Source organism: Pyxicephalus adspersus, chromosome 4 (genome assembly GCF_032062135.1).
Source record: "Pyxicephalus adspersus chromosome 4, UCB_Pads_2.0, whole genome shotgun sequence".
In the NCBI taxonomy this organism is placed as follows: Eukaryota; Metazoa; Chordata; class Amphibia; order Anura; family Pyxicephalidae; genus Pyxicephalus; species Pyxicephalus adspersus.
This window is the reverse complement of record NC_092861.1, coordinates 100,951,161-100,976,024: the sequence shown is the minus strand read 5'-3', so window position 1 is coordinate 100,976,024 and position 24,864 is coordinate 100,951,161. Positions and strand designations below refer to the sequence as shown.

Below are 24,864 nucleotides of genomic sequence, written 5' to 3'. Positions count from 1 at the left end.
CCACTCATTTGACAGATCATATTCCGGAAGGCAGTCAGAAAGGGCTATATCTGATAGATGAAGCTGTTCGAAAAATGCCAGTAGGTCCTCCGGATTGCCCAGATGGTAAAATCTGCCTTCTGAGGATGCTGTTTGACAAAAAGGGAATCTCCATCCATAAGGGATGCGTCTAGATCTTAGGATGTTTAGTAAAGGGCGTAGTGCTCCGCATCTCTTAGGTGATGGTAGAGAGATCCTGATATAGCTCAACATCATGAAAATGGATTCACTTTTTTGCTCTAGCCTGTCTTAGATTTTCTTTATGAACGTTGAAAGCTCATTAAACAGCACACCACATCTCTGGGAGGGTCAGCATCTCTCCCTTTAGGTCTCAGGTCTCTATGGATCCTTTCAAACTCTGTGGGTGATTGTAGAGGGCGATCCAACATATCATTAAACACAGATTAGGGAATGTGTGCAAGATTATCTGCTTCAACAGATTTAGGTAGTCCTCTTGGTATTCAGGTCTTCCATATGTCTATGTATGAATGTAATAGTTTCAGCACATCAACATCAGAATCTCGCTTGGCATCCACTTGTTTAACCACTGATAATCCTGCTGATATCGAGCAGATCTCTTCCTTAAGATCTGAGACTGCTGCTGATAGGGCCCCTTTATTGATGGTAGCAAGCGATTGTAGATCAGTGTGTTGCGGTAGCTGACTCATATAAGACAACATCTAATCCGCTGGAAGAATATTAGAATGTGTTTGGACCCCAGAATCCCGATCAGATCCTGCTGGTGAAGAGGGACAGTCCTGACAATGTGAGCAGAATATCTTGTAAGCTTCCGGATGATTAGAAGTCAGATGATTTACCCACGCAATTGTAGCAATCAATTTTTCCCATTATGTAACTAAAAAGCACTTAGGCGTAAATTCCTCTGGAGGTACAGCAGCCAAATTAGTGGCTGAACATTCTGCAACCAAAATTGGTTACACAGAAAAAAGAGGAGAAAAAAAAGAAAAGATGCCAAACACGAGCCAGCCTTTGGTATTTGAAGCTCCGAGTTATTAGTTGATTTTTGTCACCAATTCACTTTCAGTTTATGTTACATTTCGTGCCAATATCTCCAAACAAGATGACGCCAGGGAGGCAAATAAGTCACCCTCTTGATTTCTGCAATTTGCTGTATAGGAGGAATAACACTGACAGTTTAGCCTTAGGCTTGGTGTACATGGACGTTTTGTAAAAAGGCATGTAAACGTTCCTACTGCGTTTATAAGCGTTTTTATGCTTTAATGCTGGAAAACACTGAAAAACGTCTATGCCGTGTTTTCCCGCATTTTTCGGGCGTTTTACCGCGATTATACAAGCGTTTTAGCACTTGGTAGAAATGCAAATTTTAACCCTGGGAAGTGATTTCTGCAAGTACAGGAAGTAAAATAAGTACACAGTGTCCATTTTCTTTTCTGCAGATACAACAAGCAAGGTAAACTGTGAACATGGACACCTTGATTTTACCTGTCATGGTGTTACATCTGGCACTTTTGGTGAGGATTAGGAATAGGAATACTGGCACCAGGAGAGTGCACCACAGGAGGTACTGGATGCATCCACTGATGACTCAACGCCTTCATACCTCTTCTTACCCGCCACACTACCACCATGCGGACCCCTATTCCTGCAGAACTATGTCTGCTGGTGACCTTGCGGTGAGTACAAACTACCTGTGCTAGTAGTAGTAGCCTTGCATAGACATTCACATTGTAAATTATTATTGTTGTTTTTGTACAACAGGTTTCTGGCTACTGGAGAAAGTTTTACCTCCCTGCAGTACACCTTTCACATTGGCAAGGCTACAGTTGCTAAAGTGGTCCATGAAACCTGCAAGGCCATTTGGGAGGAACTCAAGAGTCAAGTAATGCCCACTCCCACAGAGCAGCAGTGGCGTAACATCAGCCAGGGATTCATAACCAATTGCAACTTTTGAAACTGCATCGGAGCACTGGATGGTAAGCACATCCGGGTTCAAATCCCACAACACTCTGGCTCAAAGTATTTTAACTTTAAAAAGTTCTTTAGGGTTATCCTTATGGCTATTGTGGACAGCGATTACAACTTTGTGGCAATTGACGTGGGTTCCTATGGGAGTTCTGGTGACCATTTTCCGAAGATCCATTATGGGTCAACGATTCCTAGGTGGTCACTTGGAAATACCCCCACCCCAACCCATTGTAGAAGGTGAAGAGGCAATGCCCTTTGTTTTAGTGGCAGATGAGGCTTTCCCTCTGGGCTCAAACATTCTAAAGCCATACCCTAAGAGAGGTCTGGACCGGACAAAGACGTTTTTTTATTACCAGCTAAGTCGAGCCAGGCACACAGTGGAGTGCGCATTTGGCATTTTAACAAATAAATAGAGAATATTCCGCACTGCCATAATGTTGGACCCAAACAAAGTGGATAATGTGGTGAAAGCTGCTTGTGCCCTCCACAACTTTGTCCGCCAACGTGAGTCCACCAACATTGATGACTGTGAAGACCATTGTATTGGCGACATTCACTGGCCTTCTATGCGTGCAAATACAGAAGCTCTGACTTTAAGAGACAAACTTGCACACTATTTTGTTTCACCTGAAGGAGAGCTTCACTGGCAGTACACCAGGATATCAAGCATAACCCCTTATCTTCTCAATCAACTTTACCATGTTCTTTTATTATATTGCATGCCTTGTTGTTACATTTATGTTTGGTAATTCAAAAAATTGTTTGTCAATGTTAAAATAGTGAAATAAAGTTTTGAAATCTTAAACATGCCTTTTTGTGTATTAAAGTTCAAATGATGACAATTCAATTAAGCCTGTAATGTGTGTTGTCTGCAACCAACCAGGGTACCTATTATCGTAGGTGGTGACTCTTGATTTTTGCTCTGTTTTTTGTATGTACATTTTGCACAAAATTACCCCAATGTGGGGTAAAAAATGTATTATAGAGTACAAAACAGCCTCTACCATGTAGGGTTCTAGTTTGAAAACAGGTAATCACATTCCCTGACTCATTTCTGGTATGAATCTTCCAGATCCATGTTAATGGCAGCATTTGATTCCCACCAGAGAATGTGTCAGGTGGGTCATATACCATGTTTTATAAATAGAGACCATAGGGCCCAGCTCAGCAAGTTCAGGCCGCACACCGTGATAGAATTCACAGTCTGCTGGTGGACATAGCAAACTTGGAATGAAAAAATGTAAAGCAACACCCTTTCATAGGTTGTGGACCTTCTGGAATAGGAATTAGGGCTGCGAGCAAGTATGCCCCCTCTTCTGTTCACAAAAGGTACTCCTTAATCTGGATCTGCACAAAAAAAAGGGTGCGCCAAAAAAAATGTAGCCCTCTTCCATGTTTTGTAAACCCGACCCGCCTCCCCCCAACGTGGACGCATGGACCATTGTTAGGGCAGAGGGCCACTTCCCCACTATGTGTCCTTTATTGTGGGGGTCTGCTGGTTAGATGATATTATTCAGATCTGGAAGACCCCTTTACTAAGGTGACTCCCAGACATCCAACCATGGGGAATAGATACAGGGGTACATAAAACCCCTTACTGGAAAGGATAAAATATAGGTGCAAATAATGAGTCCAGACTTTTATGTGAAATTTATACTTTAATAAATGTATGTGGTTTGTGCGTACTCACCTTTTCCACAGTAACTCACCTTGTAAGGATGATTCCCAGGGCTGCACACTATAATAAGCACAGCCCAGGGACTCCTGGCAAGGTGGGAACCACAGTTCCTTGAAAGAAAGAGAATGAGTAGGTGCAGGATTTGTGCCAGAAATCAGCTGTGACGGCAGGCTGAACTCAAAGACTTCTCAATGGAGCTCCCTATGCCTGCAGTCATGGTTAATTTGAGGCACGAGCCCTGCACCCACGTGTACTTGCTCGCTGCCCCATGTACTATTCCAGAAGGTCCACAACCTATGGATGGGTTTTATTTTATAAAATTGTATGTTTTTTGGGAGGGGGCTGGGAATTTTTTAAAGTAATTGTAAAACTTTTTAAAAAAATTATGGTACCCTTGTTATGGTCAATTCGACAGTTCAATACACTATTGGATTAGGAAACATAATGAAAAAAATTATCTGGGCTTCTTCACAATGACTATTTTTTCCATTATGTTTGTAAAATTCAAAAACATACCAACATTTAATAATTCCAACAATATTTTTAGGCAAAAATACTTTATTCTTACAAAATTTGGTAACAGGTAAACAAAAACACAAATAAATAACAAGTAAATAACATCAGTAAACATGCAAACAAAAGAATATTATAATTAACAAGTGAATCACAACTAGGAACAGACAATAACAAGTAAATAACAGCAGTAAACAAGTTTGGAACAGGCAAACCATAGAATAATATAAATAACAAGTAAAACTTTAAATAACAACATAAAACTTTTAACAAAAGCAATTATAACAATCACTAGCAAGAATGCCCTAATAAGTATTCCGGTTTTGCAGTACTGAGTTGTCTTCCAGTGCATCTTGGGATGGATCATTTAGGTTGGGTCGTTGCTTGGCAGAAATTACATTTTGTGGTTTAGGGGCAGATTGTGGGAGAGGGTAAATAGATGTTGAGGGAATGGGGGAATTGATTGCGGTTAAGGAGCTAAAGTTTGCGGCGCTACTGGAACTTGGAGATGTGGGAACATATTGTTGTTGGGGACTTTGGAAATGGGGATGTTGAAACTGAGAAACTGAGTGCTGAGTAGTATGGATTTTGGTGGGTTTGGAAACTGGCTGCTCCATTCTGATGAAAATACATGGGGGTGTGATTGGGAAGAGGGGGATTTTGTAGGTAAGGGTGGGGTTGAAGGTGGTAGTCATACCCGGGAGATCTGTCAGCTGCAGCACAAGCAAATGCTTTTTGGATGGCATGCATAATATCCAACTTACATTGGAAGAGGCAATTTTTGGGCAGCAAAGAAAGGTCCCCAGCAACTGAATAGCAGAACCCAACAATGTCATTGTCTAAATTTAACTGGTTGAGCTTTACCTGCTGCTGTTGCTGCATCACCATTTGCTGCAAAACTTCTTTTTTTGTTTTCTTTTCCGTGGCACTGGTGGGGGTGCGGTAGATGGGGATGTTTCAGAGGCCAGATCATCCTCCTCTCCCCTCCTGCTGTCAAAAGCAGCCTCTTCCATTTGCTCGACACTTTCAGATGTCCTATGGAGAAATAGGAGCAATTAGTTTGAGACTTTAATTAGTACAATACAAAAAGACCCATTTCTACTGAGAGATATATGAATAAATTGCAAGAAACACATTTTGCAAAATAAAATTGTCAGATGAATACTTACGGCCGCATCTCTACACTTCTCCTGAGGAACTGTAAGTTCTGGAAGTAGGCGTGCACTTTCACTTGGCCTGCTGCCGATCCACTTCTCTGTCGGTTCTGGTCTTTAGTGAACCTGTCACCTAGGGACTTCCAGCAAGTTTTTGTATTGTTCACTGCAAAAATAAAAAGGTATAAATCATACTATATGAACATGCTTACAAAACATATGTCAGAGCAATCATATAAGAGTACAGTTTTTGATTGAATAATAACTTTTTTAATCACATAATCGAATACAATTCAGTCCGGGTACATTCATACATGGAATTGCGACGCAGTGCAGAAAACACTACATTACAATCCCCCACAACATACTCACAAATAAATACATACATCCCTGCATACATGTGGTAATGTGATCATGCAAGAGTACAGTGACAAATGTAACAATATACACAGAATGGAGTCAAAAGAGTGCAAAGTGAAGCACAGTTAAAGACAATGACTACACACAAGTGAAGGGTGTGAATGTGGTGGGTGCAGGTGTGAATAGCACGAAAAGCAAACACAATGGCAGAATGGCAGACAATCTTCACACATGCCGTTTTCCTGCATTTATGCATGCTAGAAATTGTCAATAAGGCTTAGTTTACACAGACGTTTTCCCTAGCGTTTAACCTGAGGCTTTAAAAGCCTATATTTGAAAATCCCATGCATTCCAATAGGCTAATCTACACCAGGACATTTCCTTGAGTCACGATTATGAACGTTATCTATAATGCTGCTTTTAAGGTTTAAAAAATTAAAACGCAGGGTTACTGTGGGAAAATGCCGAAAAACACGAGTAAAAGCTTCCATTGATTTTAATGGAGGCATTTCCTGCGTTCATAGGCGCTGGAAAACGCAGCATATACATTTTTTAGTGTTTTAAAGGCAAGCTTTAAAACTCCAATAAAAACGCATATAAACGTGGTCATATAAAAGCCGTCTGTGTGCTTTCTTATGTAAATTGATACTGTGCAGCTGCACAGTGTGAGTGATTAGCACTGGAGGAGGAAGCTGATGATCTAAGATGGCAGCGGTCCAAGTGTAGCGAGGGACTGCCGCTTACAAAAGGTGAGAAAAGCCACCAAGGGGGAGGGAGAGGCTCACTCTCCGGAGATTCCAGTTCCCCCCTTTCTCTGTTCTTGCTGTGAGTCTGCTCACCCTTTATATCGCTCCTTGTGGGTCACGCTGAAGCTGTTAATCACCTTGTGTTTGTGGCTGGCTCGGTTGGCCCCACCCTGAAACTCTCAGTACACATGTTTAATACTTATTCCCTGTGCCATTTTCACTTTATTACACATAACCTATTATGCAGATGTATTTTTTTTATTTCCTATGTTTGCAGGAAAAAGTGTGATTTTTTTTTTTGTTTTCTGCTTTAAACTTAAAAAAACAAAACATCACCAGATAGAGATAATTGACAAAACAAAACATGCAATCTCTCTTTTGTAAAAAAAAAAAAAAAAAAAAAAGGCCCTGGCTCCTGCCAACTTTTTGTTAAGGTAGAGCTTGGCTTTGTGTGCTGAAACAGTGTAACTTCTGCATATGCACAGGCGTTACATCATCAGTGGTCGATGTAGAGTCTACGGCAAGGATGGCTTCCTGTCGTTTCCACGGGGCTGCTTTACATAGTTAAGTCTGTGCCCTAATTGACAAATATGCTGTGCATACTTGCTGAATATGGCAGAGGCTCACTACCCACCAACCAATATAATTCCTTTTTAACTGGTTAATATTTAATGTATCAGTCTTGGGCCATACCCCTTTCTCAGCAAAAGGAGCAAACCTGTAGACATATCCTTTCCAGTCCTAGAGAACTTTAATAAATCATGCCCTTTGAGTCTTGGTCTTGGAGTGTTAAAAGCTTATCAGTAATGTCAGTTCCAAATTTTGGACTCCAACAGCATCTCCACTCCAGACGCCTTAAAAAAACACTTGGCTAGCTGCTCATACCATTGCTAAATATTTAATATACATTTTATACTTAAGTTTAACAATATAAAATTGAGTGAGCAAACAGCCAAAAAAAAAAATCATAGATTCTGCTGTATTTACCTTTCTTGTGTTTGTCTTTTCTAACTAAACAAAATGTATCCTTAACTTATCTTAAAGGGTATTCCAACATTTCCTGTGTGCCTGGAAAATAAATCTGATATTTTATGTACCGTATTTTTCGGACCATAAGACGCACCAGTTTTTTAGAGAAGGGAAATGAAGAAAAAAAAGATTCTGAAACAAATAGTGTCCTAAAATATTTTATGTGCATTAAAAACCAACATCACAGTCATAAACACATGTAATAAACCCTGTAAAGTAAACAGCAGCATTTAGAACCATTGTTAACAAAGTCAGCAAAAGACAAAATTACTGTAAAACACAATAACAAGAGACTTCAGTAATAAAATAGAATAAAGTTGAAGATTTACGGTAAAGGTTCTGCTCGTTTTATGAGAACCCCAAGAACTCCTCATTGCTAGAGTCAGAATCTAGAAAGCTCAGTTCCTCACAGTGCAGTGACATAGTGCCCCTTTAATTCTGCTTTTATAACAAAAGACATTAACCTCCTGGGCGTTACACTGAGGTCTGGATTTCTGTACCAAAAGCGTTACAGTTTTTCATGAATTTTTTTTTTTTTTTACATTTTAGACCTGTAAGTTACAGAAATATGTCCGAACAAGGGTCTAGTAGATATCATGAATATAAAAAAATGTTTGAAACACGGAATCATGTAAAAAAAAAAAAAATGTACTTTTAATAAAATCCTATCCTATTTTCTTTTTTGCATAGAAATTTTTGTTTGTATTGTGGGCTTGTAATTCTTAGGATTACCTCCCGGGTATGATAATTATATTTATTTATTATATTAAAATCATAAATTATAATATACATAAATATAAATAATAATTTAAAACAATAATGAAATAATAGACAACAATGTAATCTAAAAATAAAATTAAAAATGTACGGTACTTTTATTTTTATGTTGTATGGTGTTTTTGTACTGTAAAAAACATTTAGAAGCAGATTACATTGTAATATGCCTTTAAATTTTCCTCACATCACTGGAAGAGGACTCATCCTCTGAGTGCTGTGAGGGGGGGGGGGGGTTCCCTGCGTGCCTCACACAGAGACACAGGCACAGCTGCAGCTGCTCGTATCCATGGAGAGATGCATAGCATAATGTAGGATTTCTGCATCTCACTACAGATACCAGCAAGCAGAGCTGCGGACACTGGGTGAGTATTTCCTTTCAGTTGTAATAAGATTGCAATATAACATTTGTTTACATTGTGTTTGTGTGCTGTGAGTGATCTTCAGCACGCTATTCAGGGAACACAGCATGACTTTGTCAGCCAATCATGCTGAGAGTGGGAGGACGCTGGGAGCAAGATACAGGAGACAGTCACTCTGGCCACGCTGAACAGGAGACGGGACGGGACAGCAGCTGGGAAGGATACATTTTGATACATTTGGACCATAAGACGCAGGGACTTTTTCCCCCCACTTCTGGGGGAAAAAAAGTGCGTCTTATGGTCCGAAAAATACGGTATCACCTATAAGAACTTTAAAGAATACAGTACTGGCATATTTTATTTTTATAAAATTATATTTTTTGTCTTTTTTTTTTTTTTACTCAAGGTTGTATAAAGATAGTGAATCTTCAAGGAAAGTTAAAATCCAGTCGGAAATTGTCTTCAGAGCTTACTTTTGATTTCCAGATCGAATCCATAGGTAAGGCATTTTAGATTCAAATGCATTTGATCTATTTGACTAATGCTACACCTTGTGAAGATAATATATAAAACTAATGCAAAGTTCTCCTGAGCCCCTTTTTTGTCAGCAGAGTGCCTGGCTGCCGTGCTTTCCCTGCCCGGTGTCGTAACTAAAAAAAAAAAACTGCGCGTGAAAAATAACTGCCAGGGGGTAGATACCAGTGGGTGTGTAAAATGACCTAATCGTCAGGATAGTTTCACTTTCACTTTGCGTATGAATGCAGCATGTCATACACTGCAGCCTTACATCTCTCCCTGTACAAACCCCCAAATTTCCCGAACAGTATGTCCTACCGACCTGAAATTTTCAGGGTACATAGGGGACCCTCATAGCTAGCAATTCCCCCAAATTTCATCTCCACACCTTTAATAAATTTAATAAAATTTTGGGGGATGTTAGCCACAAGTACCCCCCACTTGCACCTATGAATTTGTTCACCTGCATGGAAAATTGGGGTTCAGGTGATGGAAGCCTCCAGCAATGTGTAACAGGTTAGTTTTTTTTTATGGGCGGAATTCCACCTGTTCTAGCGATAGCCTATTGATGAAATTTTAGGGGGTGTTAGCCACAGATGTCCTGTCCCCCACTTGCACCTATGATTTTGTTCACCTGCACTGCACCGTTCCTGGGAAATTGGGGTTGAAAGTAGGGAAGGAGACAGTGTACTGTATTATGAGCATTTTCTAGTTTTGTGACAGGTCTGTATAAATTTGGGGGTCGCACCTCCTTGCTATGTAAGTGCCCCCCGGGGTCCCTAATTTGTTTGTTTAATTTTGGCCTTTTAGACACACTAACTTATTAAACAGCAACCCTGATGTTCAATTTTCACTACTTTTTTATAATTATGAACCCCATATTTTGTAATTTATTATAATATATTATATAGGTGTAGAGATGAAATTTGGGGTACTGCTAGCAATCCCCTATGTACCCTGAAAATTTCAGGTCAGTAGGACATACTGTTCAGGAGATATGGAGGTTTGTACAGGGAGAGATGTAAGGCTGTAGTAGATGACATGCTGCATTCATACGCAAAGTGAAAGTGAAACTATCCTGACGATTAGGTCATTGTACACACCCACTGGTATCCGCCCTCTGGCAGTTATTTTTCACGGGTATTTTTTTTTTTAGGACACCGGCTCTCATCAGCAGCGCTAATCCTCTGAACGGATCGCAGTGGGGCTGCTCGGTTACAAACTGTCATCTCTTCAGAGTTTTCGAGCTGCTGCTAAGAGGTGGGAGGCAGAAAACAGCAAACAGAGGTAGTCCTGCCCCATCCTCTAGCTCCTTCTGTCGTCTATGAAAAAAAAAGCTGCCTGTAAATGTACCAGCCCAATTATGCGTGTGTAATGATGTCACCAGTAGCACAGTGTTAGAGCTATGTGTGTGAATGCTGCCATTCTGCAGCCTTACAACTCTGTGTACCAACCTTCACATCTCCTAAACCGTATGTTGTAACAACATGTAATTTTCAGGGTGCACAGGGGACCCTCATAGCTAATAGTAACCATAATTTTAGGCCCCAACTTTCAAAAATTCAAGATATGGGGGTCATTAGTTTAAAAATGTAAGAGTGCTGCTTCAAAAGCAAATGCACCTAGGAGCTAATAATTAAAAATGCAAACTGGACCCCCGGGGCCAGCTATTTACAAAACAAAGAACATTGGGATGGGGCCCCAAAATTGTTACCTATCTGTCACAAATTTATAACTGTCATACTATGTTACCTTGTCTGCTTCTCTTCTTTGGATTTCCCTAAAATAGTAGGTTGTAGAAAACCTAAAATGCAGGTGCAGTGGAGGATACCTTTGGCTATCCCCCCCCTTAAAATTTAATTACTATAGCATCATTAGAGCTTCACCATCAAAACACAGTTTCACATTACTGCTCATGTCTAACACTTGAACTCGAACTTCTCTGGAATGGGGAGGTATAAGAAGCTGAAAATGTGTGGGGGATATCTGTGGATAACATTCCCTAAAATGTCATCACTCTGGTATCATTAAAGCATCAAAACAAAATCGGGGTTCAAGTACTGATAGGGTACAGTCGTGGAGTTTATGTTGTAATGATGCATGGTGATGAAAGTTAGGGGGTGTTAGCCAGAAGTGCCCCCTAGTTGCATCTATTTTTTTTGTTTACCTGCACTGCTCCATTCTAGAAAACTTAGGGTTCAAGGTAGGGAAGCAGACAGTTTTGTGTAACAGAGCAGGGAGATTTTTTATGTTCTAATGTCAACTGATGGTAATGATGATGGTCCTATTTAACAGGCAGGTTAATTGAGGAGAAGAAAGAATGATTTAGTGACATACAGTACCATGGGGTATGTAGCAAGAGGAGAGTATTCTCTATGAAGTTGTAATAGTAGTTCCCAATGTTTGGAAAACAGAGGGGTTTTTTTCCATCTAAGATGTCAAGTTAGAGAATAAAGTGCTCGGATTTGTCTAGTGACAGCTACAAGGTATAATACTCCTTGCATAAGATGGGATGTAACAATCGGCATAGAGGAGAATTTTAGAGGCAGGTGGGTTATACAAAGATCATATTTCCTTACAGGATATTTTTTTTTTTTAACTTTTCAAAACTTTGACTTATCTGTTGAGTAATTTCTTTCTATAAAAAGTCAGAGTGTTTTCCCCAGGGAGAACCAAAAAGAGCAATTCAATTTGTAAATAACTTGCAGCTGACAAAATAAAGGAAACATACTATGGAAGCTCACAGATTGTCTGTATATATATATATATATATATACAGACAATCACACAATACCTTCTGTTACTGTGTACAAATACACACTTGATGGTTGTCACCTGAATGACTGTGATCATTCAGCAAAAATCTAGCACCTGTACAGCAGTTGACAATTGGTCAATCATAATTTTCCTCATCAGCTATGTATTAAATTGTAGAGTGACTATATTGTAAACACCCTAACATCACAGACTAGCATAAATAATAAATACAGAAAAATAACTAATACTTAAGTGAAATTTTACCCTTTTAATAATCATATAAGCAAACGTGGGTATTGTACTTTCATGTTGTTCGATTTATGAACCAGGTATGCACTGTATTTATATTCAGTATTGAAACATTTATTTACCGTATTTTTCGGACCATAAGACGCACCGGACCATAAGACGCACCAGTTTTTAGAGAAGGGAAATGAAGAAAAAAAAGATTCTGAAACAAATAGTGTCCTAAAATATTTTATGTGCATTAAAAACCAACGTCACAGTCATAAACACATGTAATCAACCCTGTAAAGTAAACAGCAGCATTTAGAACCATTATTAACAAATAAAGTCAGCAAAAGACAAAATTACTGCCATTGACTGTCCCCTTCTGATCACTATATGCAATGATTGTCCCTATCTGATCACTCTATGCAATTACTGTCCCCTTCTGATCACTATATGCAATGATTGTCCCTATCTGATCACTCTATGCAATGACTGTCCCCTTCTGATCACTCTATGCCATTGACTGTCCCCTTCTGATCACTATATGCAATGATTGTCCCTATCTGATCACTCTATGCAATTACTGTCCCCTTCTGATCACTCTATGCCATTGATTGTCCCCTTCTGTTCACTTACCGGTAATTAAGTGTAGGGATCTCCGTTAGGGCAGGGATCTCTGTTAGGCAGGGATCAGCAGCTTGCTTCCTGGTGCAGAATGCCGGCTGTTACTTTCAGTTTCATTCTGCACTGCAAGCAGGAGCAGGCACGTGCTGCACAGCCAGCATCAAGGAGACACACACACACACACACAGGAGAGGAGCACGCAGGAGAGGAAGACGGTAAGAAACTTTTTTTTTAACAGCCTATGTGTAGGCTGTATTTGGACCATAAGACGCAGGGACTTTTTTCCCCCACTTCTGGGGGGAAAAAAGTGCGTCTTATGGTCAGAAAAATATGGTACTTTAATTTGTGAAGCAGGCTTTTAATGAATTCATAAACTAACAGTGTTTCAGACAGGCAAGCATTAAGTTCATCTTCATTATTACAATCTTTAAATATGCTGGCTTAAGTGACACTTAAAAAACTGAATACAAGCAGGCTTTTTAGCGCAGAAGTTATGTATTACTTATCGAAATTATATACAAATAAAGCACAATTATACTTAGGTGAGAGTACAAGTGAGATAAAAAAAAATCTGCAGTTTATTCATATTATCACAGCCAATCAAGATGGCTGAAGATCCCAAACCTAAAAGAGTAAAGAAGGATGTTGTTGCCAGTGAGGGAGCTGCATCACTGGAGGTGAGATAAAGAATAGTTTTACTTTAAGATTGTGGACAAAGCTCAGTTTTTTTCAGTATGAAGCTGAAATTAAGAACATAGGGGCATGACCGCAAACCAGCATGAGTTAAGTTTAAAACTAACAGTAGAAAGTATTTTTTAAAATAGAGCAGGGGTGCCCAAAACTTTGATCACCATCTACTGGTCGATCGCAAAGCCCTGCCTTACCCCCCTCCCTGCTGCACGTCAATATGAATGCTGGGGATGTCTTTCAGTGAGTGACAAGGCTCATGTAACAGTGGGGAGTGGGGAGGGAGACAGAGAGGGCTGAAGGGGCAGTCTGAGGTGAGCGGATAGTTCAGGCTTCGTGTCAGGGTTCAATTACCGAGATACCTTTGTACAGATTAGCAGTTCTTTTTCTCATGCAGAACGTCATTCTCCTATGACAGGTGAACTGTAAGCATTCCTGTCACTATAGTATTGTAGTGCAATGTTCTGCCATTCAATGTCTCATTAACTTCAGTCACTATACTTGGTATTTATATAAATAAATATATGTTTAGCATTTATATTGTTGGTAGATCATTTTGACTTCATTCATTTTAAAAGTAGCTTGCAATCCAAAAAAGTGTGGGCACCCCTGAAATAGAGTATATACTTAGAGGTCGACAGGGTGATTTACTTTAAAGTGGTTAAGAGAAAGAAAAGTCTATTCCCTGAACTGAATATTGGATATGCCTTTGTTTAGAACTAGATAGCTAGAATATGTAGTTAAAATGAATAACATTTGATTAATATTATAAAATTGTTTTACACTGTGGTTGGATAAAGATTATATGACAAATATGCAGCTCTTACTAGCCCTCGACATATTTTGTTCTCTATATTCTGTACGTCTGACCATATCTGACACTGCTTTGATGACTAAAATGATTCTAGAACATTCTTTGGATGACATAGTAAAAAAAATTCCATTATTCACAACATTTACTTAAGTTTTTTTGTTTATTTTTTTTTCCAGTTTGGTTGCAAGATAGTGTGCTAGCGTTTTGGAACCATGGCATGCAAGGTAGAAGCTTCCGATCTAATGAGGTGAGTTGAACGAAAAAAGTAGGTGCTACATGTCTTTCAGTGTTGCGATACATTGAATATAAAGATTAGTATAATCAGGTTTTTGTACAGTGTGACCACGAGCATCCTTTTACCAGCAAAGCATGGATCTCTGAATCATTAATTATTCCTTAAAATGGCTTTTGGAGTCTGCATTGGTGAGATCTAGTTGGACATCCTGCTATGTTTAAAAGTTATTCAGTTGTAACAAAAGGAATTTTATTACTTCTGCTTCATTAATATGGCATCAACCTGCCAACAGCTTTACACAACAAAAATATGATCTATAGGTAGATTGACCTTTTATATTTTCCTGTTGGGCCAGTTGCAGTATCCTTTTTTAGGCATGGTTTTGCCATTTTTTTATGTATTATTTATTTGACTAAGGGGAAGGGAACAAATATCAGATTACACCGGTCAATAAACATTTTCTTGCCAAACAGATTAAAGTAATTTTAGGTTATGTTTGGTGCACAAATTCTAAATATGTTATTGGTTTTGCTAGATTGATTCTAGTTTTTGAAATTAACCTCATAGAAAACTAATAAACCATGAAAATTAGGCTAACCTAAACTAGATATACCCACGTGTTCAAAAATACATTTTTGAAATACTTAATGTCAATATATTCTATATTCAGTATATATACAGAGCTAATCACAAAGAAGTCATTGAAAAACTCAGTTTGCATGATTTCCTTTTATGCTGATGATCAGGACAATCATGTTGAAGGCTCCAGCAGTAGTCTGCCATCACGTGTCTATTCCATCTGCCCTGATACCTTTCTTCCATCACCTTTATATCTTGATGGAACCTTTCCCTTTGTTCCTCACTGAAATCGCCAAGGTAATTTTCTGGAAATCTTTGCAAATGGCTATGGAGATAGTGTACCTTTATGCTCATAGTAGCACCCACATTTTTAAAATTTTAGAGAAAATTTTGTAGCAGTTCTTCATAATTATGTGCCTTATGGTTACCTAAAAAGTTCGTGACAACAATGACATAGCTGTGCTAGGTAGAAGCTTCAGTATCAGTCATGTAACTTGTGAAATTTGAATCATTTATCAGTTTCCGAATCAAGGGTTCATCAAAGATTCCTTCCTTTTATTCAGTACTCAATCCAGGGAAAAATCTACAAATGTTTTTAAAGCAATCACAGTCCTTGTTCCGGAGATCTAACAAATTGCTTCATTAATACCAACTTTATGTGGAGTAGAGGGAGAATGATTTTTTCTTTGTCAACCATTGTCTTTGGTAATGATGTTCTCTGCACCTTTTTTCATGTTTTACCTTGGAGGCCATGTCACTTTTTTCCAGTGATCCTGCTTTGCTCCACTATCCCACAAGCAGATGAAACATGGGTACTTTGTGTATCCACTTTGCTGTCCAAGTAGGAAATTCACCATTTTAAATCAACACATATGGACCATTGGTGTTCATGATAGCAAAGCTTTTGTAAGACCATTTGGATATTTTCATATTCTTCTTTAAGTTTTGTTGAGTGACCAATTGGAATTGATGCATAGCAGTTGCCATTATGCAGTAAAACAGATTTCAAACATCGAGTGGAACTGTCTATGAAAAGCCACCAGTCTTCTGCTCAGTATTCTGCTACTCCCATATGGGCAAGTAGTCAGGGATGTTACAACAGTATATAAAGTCTCCATCTTCACTGAAATATGGTATGAGTGTCACCTCATTTGTCCTAAAAACCGTTATTTTAATTTCCAGCCTCAGACAGTTCTTTTCTTTTAGCCTGGATGCTAAAAGTTCAGATACTTGTTTTGACAGACTTAGGTCATGTATTAAATCATTGAGCTCTTTGTGGGAGAACTACTGGTTTGATGAAACATTTCCTTCATGTTCACTTCCACTGCTAACTCCTGGATTACACTCCAAACCCTGTATATCTTCCTTGTCGTTTACAGGAATATGAGGGAGTGTACTGAAAACTGGTATGGAACATCAGCACCATGCGGTACAGGTCGTCTTGCTGATTCCAAATCAGAGTACTCCCACTTGTTTTTCCTGTAAGGATTGAAACCTTTTACATTCACAGCACAAAAATAATAATGATAATGATTTTTGGGCTCTCGCCATGTGATAAATATACCAATTTCAAACTTTTCAGTTTTCCATTTTTCCACTGACGTAGACCCTCTACACAAGTTTTGCATACCATATGGGGAGCCCAATACTTACCTTGGTCCCCTAGTTTCTTACCAAAATATGCAAGATATGCTTGTTTCACAAATTATGTAATGGTTCTTCTTTGTTTTTGCTGAGAATATTCCCGACAAATGTAGCAAAATACATTAGGGTCATTTAAACAACTTCTTCTTGAAGAACTCATATTTCTGTAAAAAAAGAAAATGTATAAATAAAAAGAAGGCAAATGAAAGTTTCATGAAAACAATGCTACATTTATTATAATAAAAAAAAATTGATAATAATATGCTGTGTTAACATTTGTTGTTGGTAAAATCGTCCATTCTGATTTGTGCATCACAAGAACTAGAGCCAATTCAATGAAACGGATGTAATTTCTGGATTCAGCAGAGCTGAAATACACTAAATATATTGAAAAATCCTTGGCAAGTGAAAAACATTTTTTTTTGTTGAGGTGTGTTTTCAGTTGCAGTATCCTAACAAAAAGTACTAAACTGTAACTCCTGCCGTAAAGTTGTGTGGGCATGGCCTATTTTTCACCCAGCACTCATTTTGTTCCTAAATGCATCCTGGTTTCCACCAGCTACTAAACACAAAATAATAGGAAGAACAAAGGTAATCAAATATAATGGAGAAAATCATAAGCAACATATTTTACAGATGAAAATGTGAAAAAGATTTTCATTCCCTTTTTTCCATTATCCTTTCACATGGGCTTTAATTGTTATTGCAGACTACCTATTTAGTGCCCCTCTGCATGGAAAATGCAACAAGCCATAGCAAAATTAACTTCTTTTTTTACTTAGATCAAATCAGCACAATATGAAATCTGGCTTATTGCTATTGGTACTGTAGCTTATACTAGGGCTCTATTTTATGGGATCATCTCATATGTCTCTTTGTGTGATTTTTTTTATTTCTCTTACAGATAACACAGGAAATTTCTGATAACTCTCGGATATTCCGTCTGCTTGGATCAGACAGGTAACAAAGGTGCTTTAGTATTTGGTAACATTTTTTTTTCTGTCACTAGAGTAGCTTTATACACCTAGGCCTTAGGCATTAGTTTTAGTTTATTATACAAAAGTGGCAGACCCATTGCACTTTTTATTTATTGATACACTTTTAATTGTAAGATTTACTTTTACTAACCCTATATTTACACTTGTTACTTCAGCCTGCACAATTAACACCTTACAATTTAGAGAAGATAACTCAAAATTTCCAACAGGTTACCTTGCAGCCTTCTTGATTTGTGTTTACCATCTCTGTAGTTGGAGAGCAAATTAAAGACACTTAGAGATTGGGGGATTGAGTGAGTACTTTAGTTATATTTAGATAAGCGAAAGAAATTATCACATGCAACCAAAGGGTACCCCCCTTTGTTACAGAGGCTTCAGTACTGGAACAGGGATGGAGAGAAGTAGGGAGACGTGCGTCACCAGAGTGGTGATTATACCAGCTCTAATATAGCAGGGAACTTCATATAAGGGTTTTGTTTTGGTGTTTTCCCCAAAATTGACGAAATCTGTTTTATAGGCAAACTTGATAGAACTATTAGTTACAGGCTAATGCTATATTCAGACCTGCATTGGTTACTGCTAATTTCCTACAGATGCCTGCAGAGCCAGGCATCTCGGAAGGATTTCCGACTAAAACGCTTTTTACAAATGTTTGCATTTTGCGAAAGATTAAACAGGCATTTTTTTGTTATTAACACAGGAAGTTGAGCTGGTGACAGTAAAGGGAGTAATGATGATATTATGATGATGCTTTTTTTCTTCCTGTACTTATTCCCAGGGTGTTGGTGGGCAGACATCTGGTGATCCACTTAATAAAGGGGGCTTTCAAATATCAAATAAGCCCCCAGACCCCAATACACCACCCTGGCCTGCAAATGCACCTAGCTGTCTCTCTAACCATATGTTGGCTACCAAAACACCCACCTGACTGCCTTTCTAACCACGTATGGGTTACCAATGCACCTGGCTGCTCTTTGTTCCTCATATGCGCTACGAAGGCACCTGGCAGCTTTTTATTTGGCCTACCAATGCACCTGTCTGCCCATTGTTATCCATCAGCCACCAATGCACCTGGCTACCTTTTTAACCACATCAGGGCTACAAAAGCATCTGGCTGCCCTTTTTTACTTATCATTTACTTCTTTTATTTTTACATCATTACCCAAATACTCCTTGCTACCACACCAAAGGACTAAACTCCCATAAACATGATGGCCCACTCCCCCTTTCCCTTCCTCCTCTGTTGGGAAGAAAATATTGCATTATATCCATCCATGCTTTGACCTTTGTATATGAGGTGTCATATTTGTCTCACCTCAGGATGGAAAGGATTAGGATAATCAGCACTGCTGTGTCCAGGGGTGCAGCTATTGTCACCTAGGACTATTTTTCTGTCCTGAGCACTAGGGGGCACTTTGCAGGCTTCAAAAACTTCTGGAAACTGCTCTAACAAATGCCTAAAATGTCTGGACATTGTGGACTTGTGTCCAGAGGTTGTTAAGCAGTTGTAATCTCTATCCGTTGAAGTCTGTAGAGGCTGGTAGAAGTGGCAGCAGACCGCAGAAGCTACAATATAGCCGTGCTGCCTCCTGCCACTTGTACAATGAATGGACTTATTTGTTCTAATCTTATCTATTTTTTACGGACGTTTTCTACAAATGCCACAAAACGTCTTATTTTACTGCAGGCCTAATGCATTTCTGTATTTATTTATTGTGGATAAGCCAAAATACTAAACACACTGTTTAAATATATTTACTCCATTTTTTTCCAGAATATTTGTCATTCTTGTACTTTAAACCCCTCTGTTGCACTAAACATTCATGTAGATGACATAAAACTATATCAATTCATTAGTTAAACAGTTCAGCTTTTTATGGCACCTGAATAATCAATCCGCATTATTACTTTTGTTCAAAAAGATGAGAGGTGTTTCAGAAAGTAGTAAAGCCTAACTGTGTAGTGTAGAAGAGACATGTAAAATAGGCTGAACTAAATCACAAATCCAATGCATCTAATGAAGTACCTAAATGTTAGAAACTTCCTGTAATTCTCTGCACAAGAGTACTTGTTTTTGGAGAGAGAGGGTCAGAGATAAGGAGGCCAAATAATGTGCTTACAGTGAGCTTACTGACTTTATTATGAAGCAGAAAAAGCAGAACAATTACTTGTGTGTGCTTTTGCTAATTTATTGTCCAAAAAGTTTTTTTTCATATATTTATTTCAACTATGTATTCATCTTTCCTGCAATTCTGTTTTAAGGTATTTATTTGTACATGTTTATTTTATTAATATTTTTATTCTGTAATACAGGGTCGTTGTCTTGGAAAGCAGACCAACAGACAACCCCACTGCCAATAGCAACCTGTATATACTTGCAGGACACGAGAACAGCTACTGAAAACCACACTGCGCAGGACTCTAATATTATAATGAACATAATCTCCTAAGGCAATGAGGAATGGCTATTGGATAACTGAGGGACAACCTTGAAAGATTCTCCTAAATAAAAATCAATACATTCTGTTATGATCTTGTCTGCACCACTTGGCCAACTTCACTGTTGTAGTTGCAGATGCAGTGTAATTATAGAAAACGTTAATTTACTGGTTTAAAAATTGTCATCGAGGAGCCTCTAGTCAGAACAAGACTTGTGGTTTTTATAGACACTATCTCTATACTCATAATTTATTGTGGTTTGAGTTATTGACGAAGAATATATTGTCTACATTGTGCTATAGACATATTTCTTCTTAAACTTCACCCACCCATGTGCTGCATTTACAATGTAATAATCTTTGTAGAGAGGTAGTATTAAATCTTAACCTGCTGTAGCTTCCTGTTGCTGACATCCTACCTGAAATCTTACTGTAGATAGTTAAACCTTTTTGACGTACAAGTGTCTTAGCTGTACAGATGTAAAGTAAGTCCAGTTCAATAGCTGGGGGAGCCAAGCTGATGTGGTAAGACCCATCTTTTTTCTGGCATCTTGTCTAGCTATCAGAGTGGACTTCTGAAAAAAAAACACAATATGTATTAACCTCTATTCTTTTTTTTTATTCTGTGTAATTTAGTATTGCTAGTATACATTCTTGTAAGTTTTAAAAAATATATTATAATCTACAGAGGAGATGTGAGAATTTTTTATGATAACCTTAACTTTAATGCAAGTACAAGTACACTGGTGTTTAAATTTGCACAAACTATTGTCATATGTCACATTGCACCAGAGGGTTACATGGCAACTGCTGTGAAACATGTAGGCTTTATGCCATTAATATTTTTGTTTGCTTGGCTCTGTTGTTTTAAGAAAGATGAGCAAAGAAATCCACATGCACGGTATAAGTGTTAACATACATGTCTTGTTTACCTGAATATGATCATTTAAAATTATTTCGTTAAAGCATAGATATGCACAGGACCTTTTTTAGTCAAAATAGGAGCTTCAGTCATCTATTGAGATGAACAGTGCCTGTTATTTGCACAGAAAAGCCAGTTATCTTGGAGGGTGCTCAAAACAAGATGTATCTTGCAGTTATCTTAATTCACACTTAAGCAAACATTTACTGTAACTGCAGGAATACAACAACAGAGCCTAAAAGGTAACAATATTGAATTTAATACTTTCAGAGGATTCTGTTAATTAAATTTAAATAATGGTTATATAAAACATTTGATAACATGTTTAGACATTTAAAGGGTTCAGACGTATTGTCTTTTAAGGAAAGGGACTAAGCAGGCTTTGTTATTCTGAAGTGACTGTTAACATAAAAATAGTACACCCTAAATTATGACACGTGTTCATATAGGAAAGTTTTATTTGATCGTTTTTAGTATTATTAACATAATACTGGCCCTTTAATATTGCAAAAGATAATTGGTTCTTGAATTGCTAGCTGATGGTTGTACATTATTATTCAGTACATTTATTACTTTTGGGCACTGATGTGTAGATGCCAAGAACAAAGTTGGCTACATCAGAAAATTATTTTAATGCCTAGGTTGCCTATCTTCATATTTTTCATATTTTTACATAGGATTTTGCTGAGAGACAAAATAAAAAAAAATCATACATGTTAAACAACTTTTGGCAAGTTTAAGCTGTCATGGTGGTTACTAGTCATTAGGGCATCACCAATTTTTTAGCCTGGCCTCACTGGTGCAGTCTATAAACTGTTAAATGTACAATGTTTATTAGTGTTTCTTCAGCACACTTGGACACCTATGCCTAGAAACATTATTCTGCAGATTCAGGTGCCTAGTATACCAACAGTTGGCAAGTACTGCAACTTCTTATATATGTATGTGTGTGTGTATGTATATACATATATATATATATATATATATATATATATATTATACTATTTTGTAAATCAAAAGAGATGTAGACAGAAGTAGTCTGTAAATATGTCTTAAAAATATTTTCCCTCCCCTCAATTCATATTTACAGTAGTAAATATTTAAACATTCAGGTAAATATGATAAACAAATATATATTTAGCATCAGACTTTTTCAGAACTTAAAAAAAGTCTGTTCGGCACATGAAAGGCAATCATTTTGAGGACTAAACTAAGCTAATTTTGTCTTTACTGGGTACCCAGAATAAAAAAAAAAACAAGTCAAAAATGTAAAATTGCTTTCTGGCTTCTCAGATATGTTTTGTTATTAAAGACATTATTTGCAAGAATTCCTAGTCGGTGAGATCAGCAAGGAGAGAGGTGAAGCATAGTGCAAGAGTGGGTATTTAGGCAGAAAGGTACAAATAAATGCTCTGTGCATTTCTAAGCAACTGATGGGTTAAATATTAAGTCAACTATATGTCTATATTCACAGCATGTCAATGTCAAACTATGTATGCATTTCATTAAAAAAAATCAAACACAGACACTTAACAGCTATATCATTCCAGTTTTTAAAAATTGCTTGTTTTAATGCTACTTTTTTATTGTTTTGTTTTTGCCTTACATATGTATGTTCTTTAATATGCTTGTGAACATTTTGTGGCCAAAAAAATTAGTCACTACCTCATGCTTAAAGGAGATTACTCATCAAATTGGCTAAACATATTTCTTTTCTCCTAATTTGTTTTATTTTGTATGCCATTTCTAATCTTATAGACCCTAGGGGCTCTATTTATAAATTATTTCTCAAGTCAATTTCTCTGAAAATTCCCTGGTGATGAATTTTACGGTAGTATTTTTCTTCCATTAAAATATTGACGTTCTGCCACCTAGTGGCCAATCATCAAAAAAATGCAAAGCTGTCACAATAGAAAAAGAATAGGAAAGGATCAAATTACGAATGTTATAGGCCTTTATTTTATCTTCATGGTAATGCACATTATTAAATTATGCAGTTGCCTTCTAATTAACTGTAGAAACTATAATTCCACTAGATTACATTTTTTTGTTTTGTTTTTTGTATAGGTTTTTGAACCTTTGTTTTATATATAAATGTTTTTTTTCCTTGTTACAAATATTTAATACAAACTATTATTATAATATATATATTATACAAATTATTTTCTTAGCATCATACCCTAGGTAAACAGCACAGCAGAAATCATGTTTTTTCATACATACATTCTATTCTGTCCCTGAAACTTGGGACTTTGCTGTCATAAGGTATGAGTCACCGCAATAAGTCCATCACAATATTGGGTCCGATTTATTAAAGCTCTCCAAGGCTGAAGAAGACACACTTTCATCAGTGATCCAGCAAACCTAGAATGGATCTGGTCCAGGATTGAAAACATTTGCTAACAAATAGCATATTACTTTTAAGAAATCCATTCCTGGTTTCCTGGATCACTCATGTTAACTGATAAAAAAATGTATCTTCTCCAGCCTCAGAGAGCTTTAATAAATCAGGCCCCATTGAGTCAATTTGACCTTGAATTATTAAGTTTTAAAAAAACATAAGACAAAAAAGGTCTAAAAAGGCACATAAGGCCTCATAAGTAAAATACTGCTTATTAATATTCTATTTTTAGATTTATCCAGTTTTTAGAAAAAAATAAATAAATATATAGGCCTGATCATAGCAAATAAAAATATGTACTTAACCACAATGCATTGAACAGTATGGCTTCAATTCCCTTCCTGGTTTATTCATTATTAAACTGAACATTGGGTGATGGCTCTGTTATAATCCATGAGAGTTCTCGATAACTCTTTTTGCTCTTTAAGCCGCAACTAGTCCACTTAAAGCATACTTTAACAAAGCCTCACATATATTTGTAAAAAATTATAAAGAACAGTTTAGTTGGACGGTTTGATATCACATGATCATGTACTTTACTGATAGAAAACATAGTGCTTTCCACGTTATGTACAGGGTCAGTTGGACTGTTCATTTTTTTAATGTGATAGCACACTTACCTACTATAATAAGCATTTTCTTTAGGCAAACATCTTTATGCGTTAAAAACACTAAAAAGAGAAGGAAACCGTAGGTGAGATGTGGTGCATATTCTGTGTGGTATTTTTTTTTAAATAAATTAACTGTATATACTGTAAAATAAAAATAAGATTGTTAATTTTTTAACAGTTGATTGGTTCATTTTTTAAATTATCCAATTGTGGCGCTCATGAAAAAGTCTTATGTAGTCTCATGTAGATTAGATACAGAATAAAGTATTTATCTAAGTAACAGTTAAGATAATATTGTCGTTTGTGTGTCATGGCTAAGCAGATCCAATTCCGCAAAGTAAATGGTGATGCGTGAAGTTTGTATATTTTTTAAGAGGAATTTTGTAAATGAAAAATGACATGTGATTATCCTGATAATCATGCTGCAAGTTGAATTTAGGTGTAGCCCATTAAAGGTTTAAAAAATGTTTCCTAAACAAGAAAAAAGGTACAGTCAATGGTACACCTTGCTAGTATCAGGTTGAATCCCCCTTTTTCCTTTAGAACTGCCAAAATTCTTAGTGACAAACTTTTTTTTTAAATTCTTCATCCCCCAAAAAGTTTCTTATTAATTAACAAATAGACAAAGAAAAATTGAAAACAAATCTGGAGACATTACAATCTCATAAAAACACTATTTCATATACTACTTTGTCCCAGAAAGGACTCACAAAACACCAAACAAATTCAAATAATATTATTATTACACAGTATTTATATAGTGCCGCTGTACAAAGTCCATAGTCCTGTCACTAGCTGTCCTTCA

General features: G+C 37.3%; 1 protein-coding gene across 8 annotated transcripts in view; it reads left to right on the top strand.

The window, feature by feature from the left end:
• The window catches only part of MAP4K3 (mitogen-activated protein kinase kinase kinase kinase 3), a 325,471-nt gene extending 301,132 nt beyond the window's left edge, over positions 1 to 24,339 (top strand). For 4 of the 8 annotated variants that reach the window (XM_072409170.1, XM_072409169.1, XM_072409173.1 and 1 more), the window contains 4 exons: positions 9,009 to 9,101; positions 14,408 to 14,478; positions 17,594 to 17,649; positions 20,001 to 24,339. In XM_072409170.1, the coding sequence (XP_072265271.1) occupies positions 9,009 to 9,101; positions 14,408 to 14,478; positions 17,594 to 17,649; positions 20,001 to 20,088 (308 nt within the window). In that variant the 3' untranslated portion in view covers positions 20,089 to 24,339. Of the gene's footprint in view, positions 1 to 1,457; positions 1,695 to 1,779; positions 2,845 to 9,008; positions 9,102 to 14,407; positions 14,479 to 17,593; positions 17,659 to 20,000 lie in introns of those variants that run through there. The other 4 variants (XM_072409172.1, XR_011920412.1, XR_011920413.1 and 1 more) reach the window with 4 other exon arrangements.
• Positions 24,340 to 24,864: the final 525 nt, after the last annotated feature.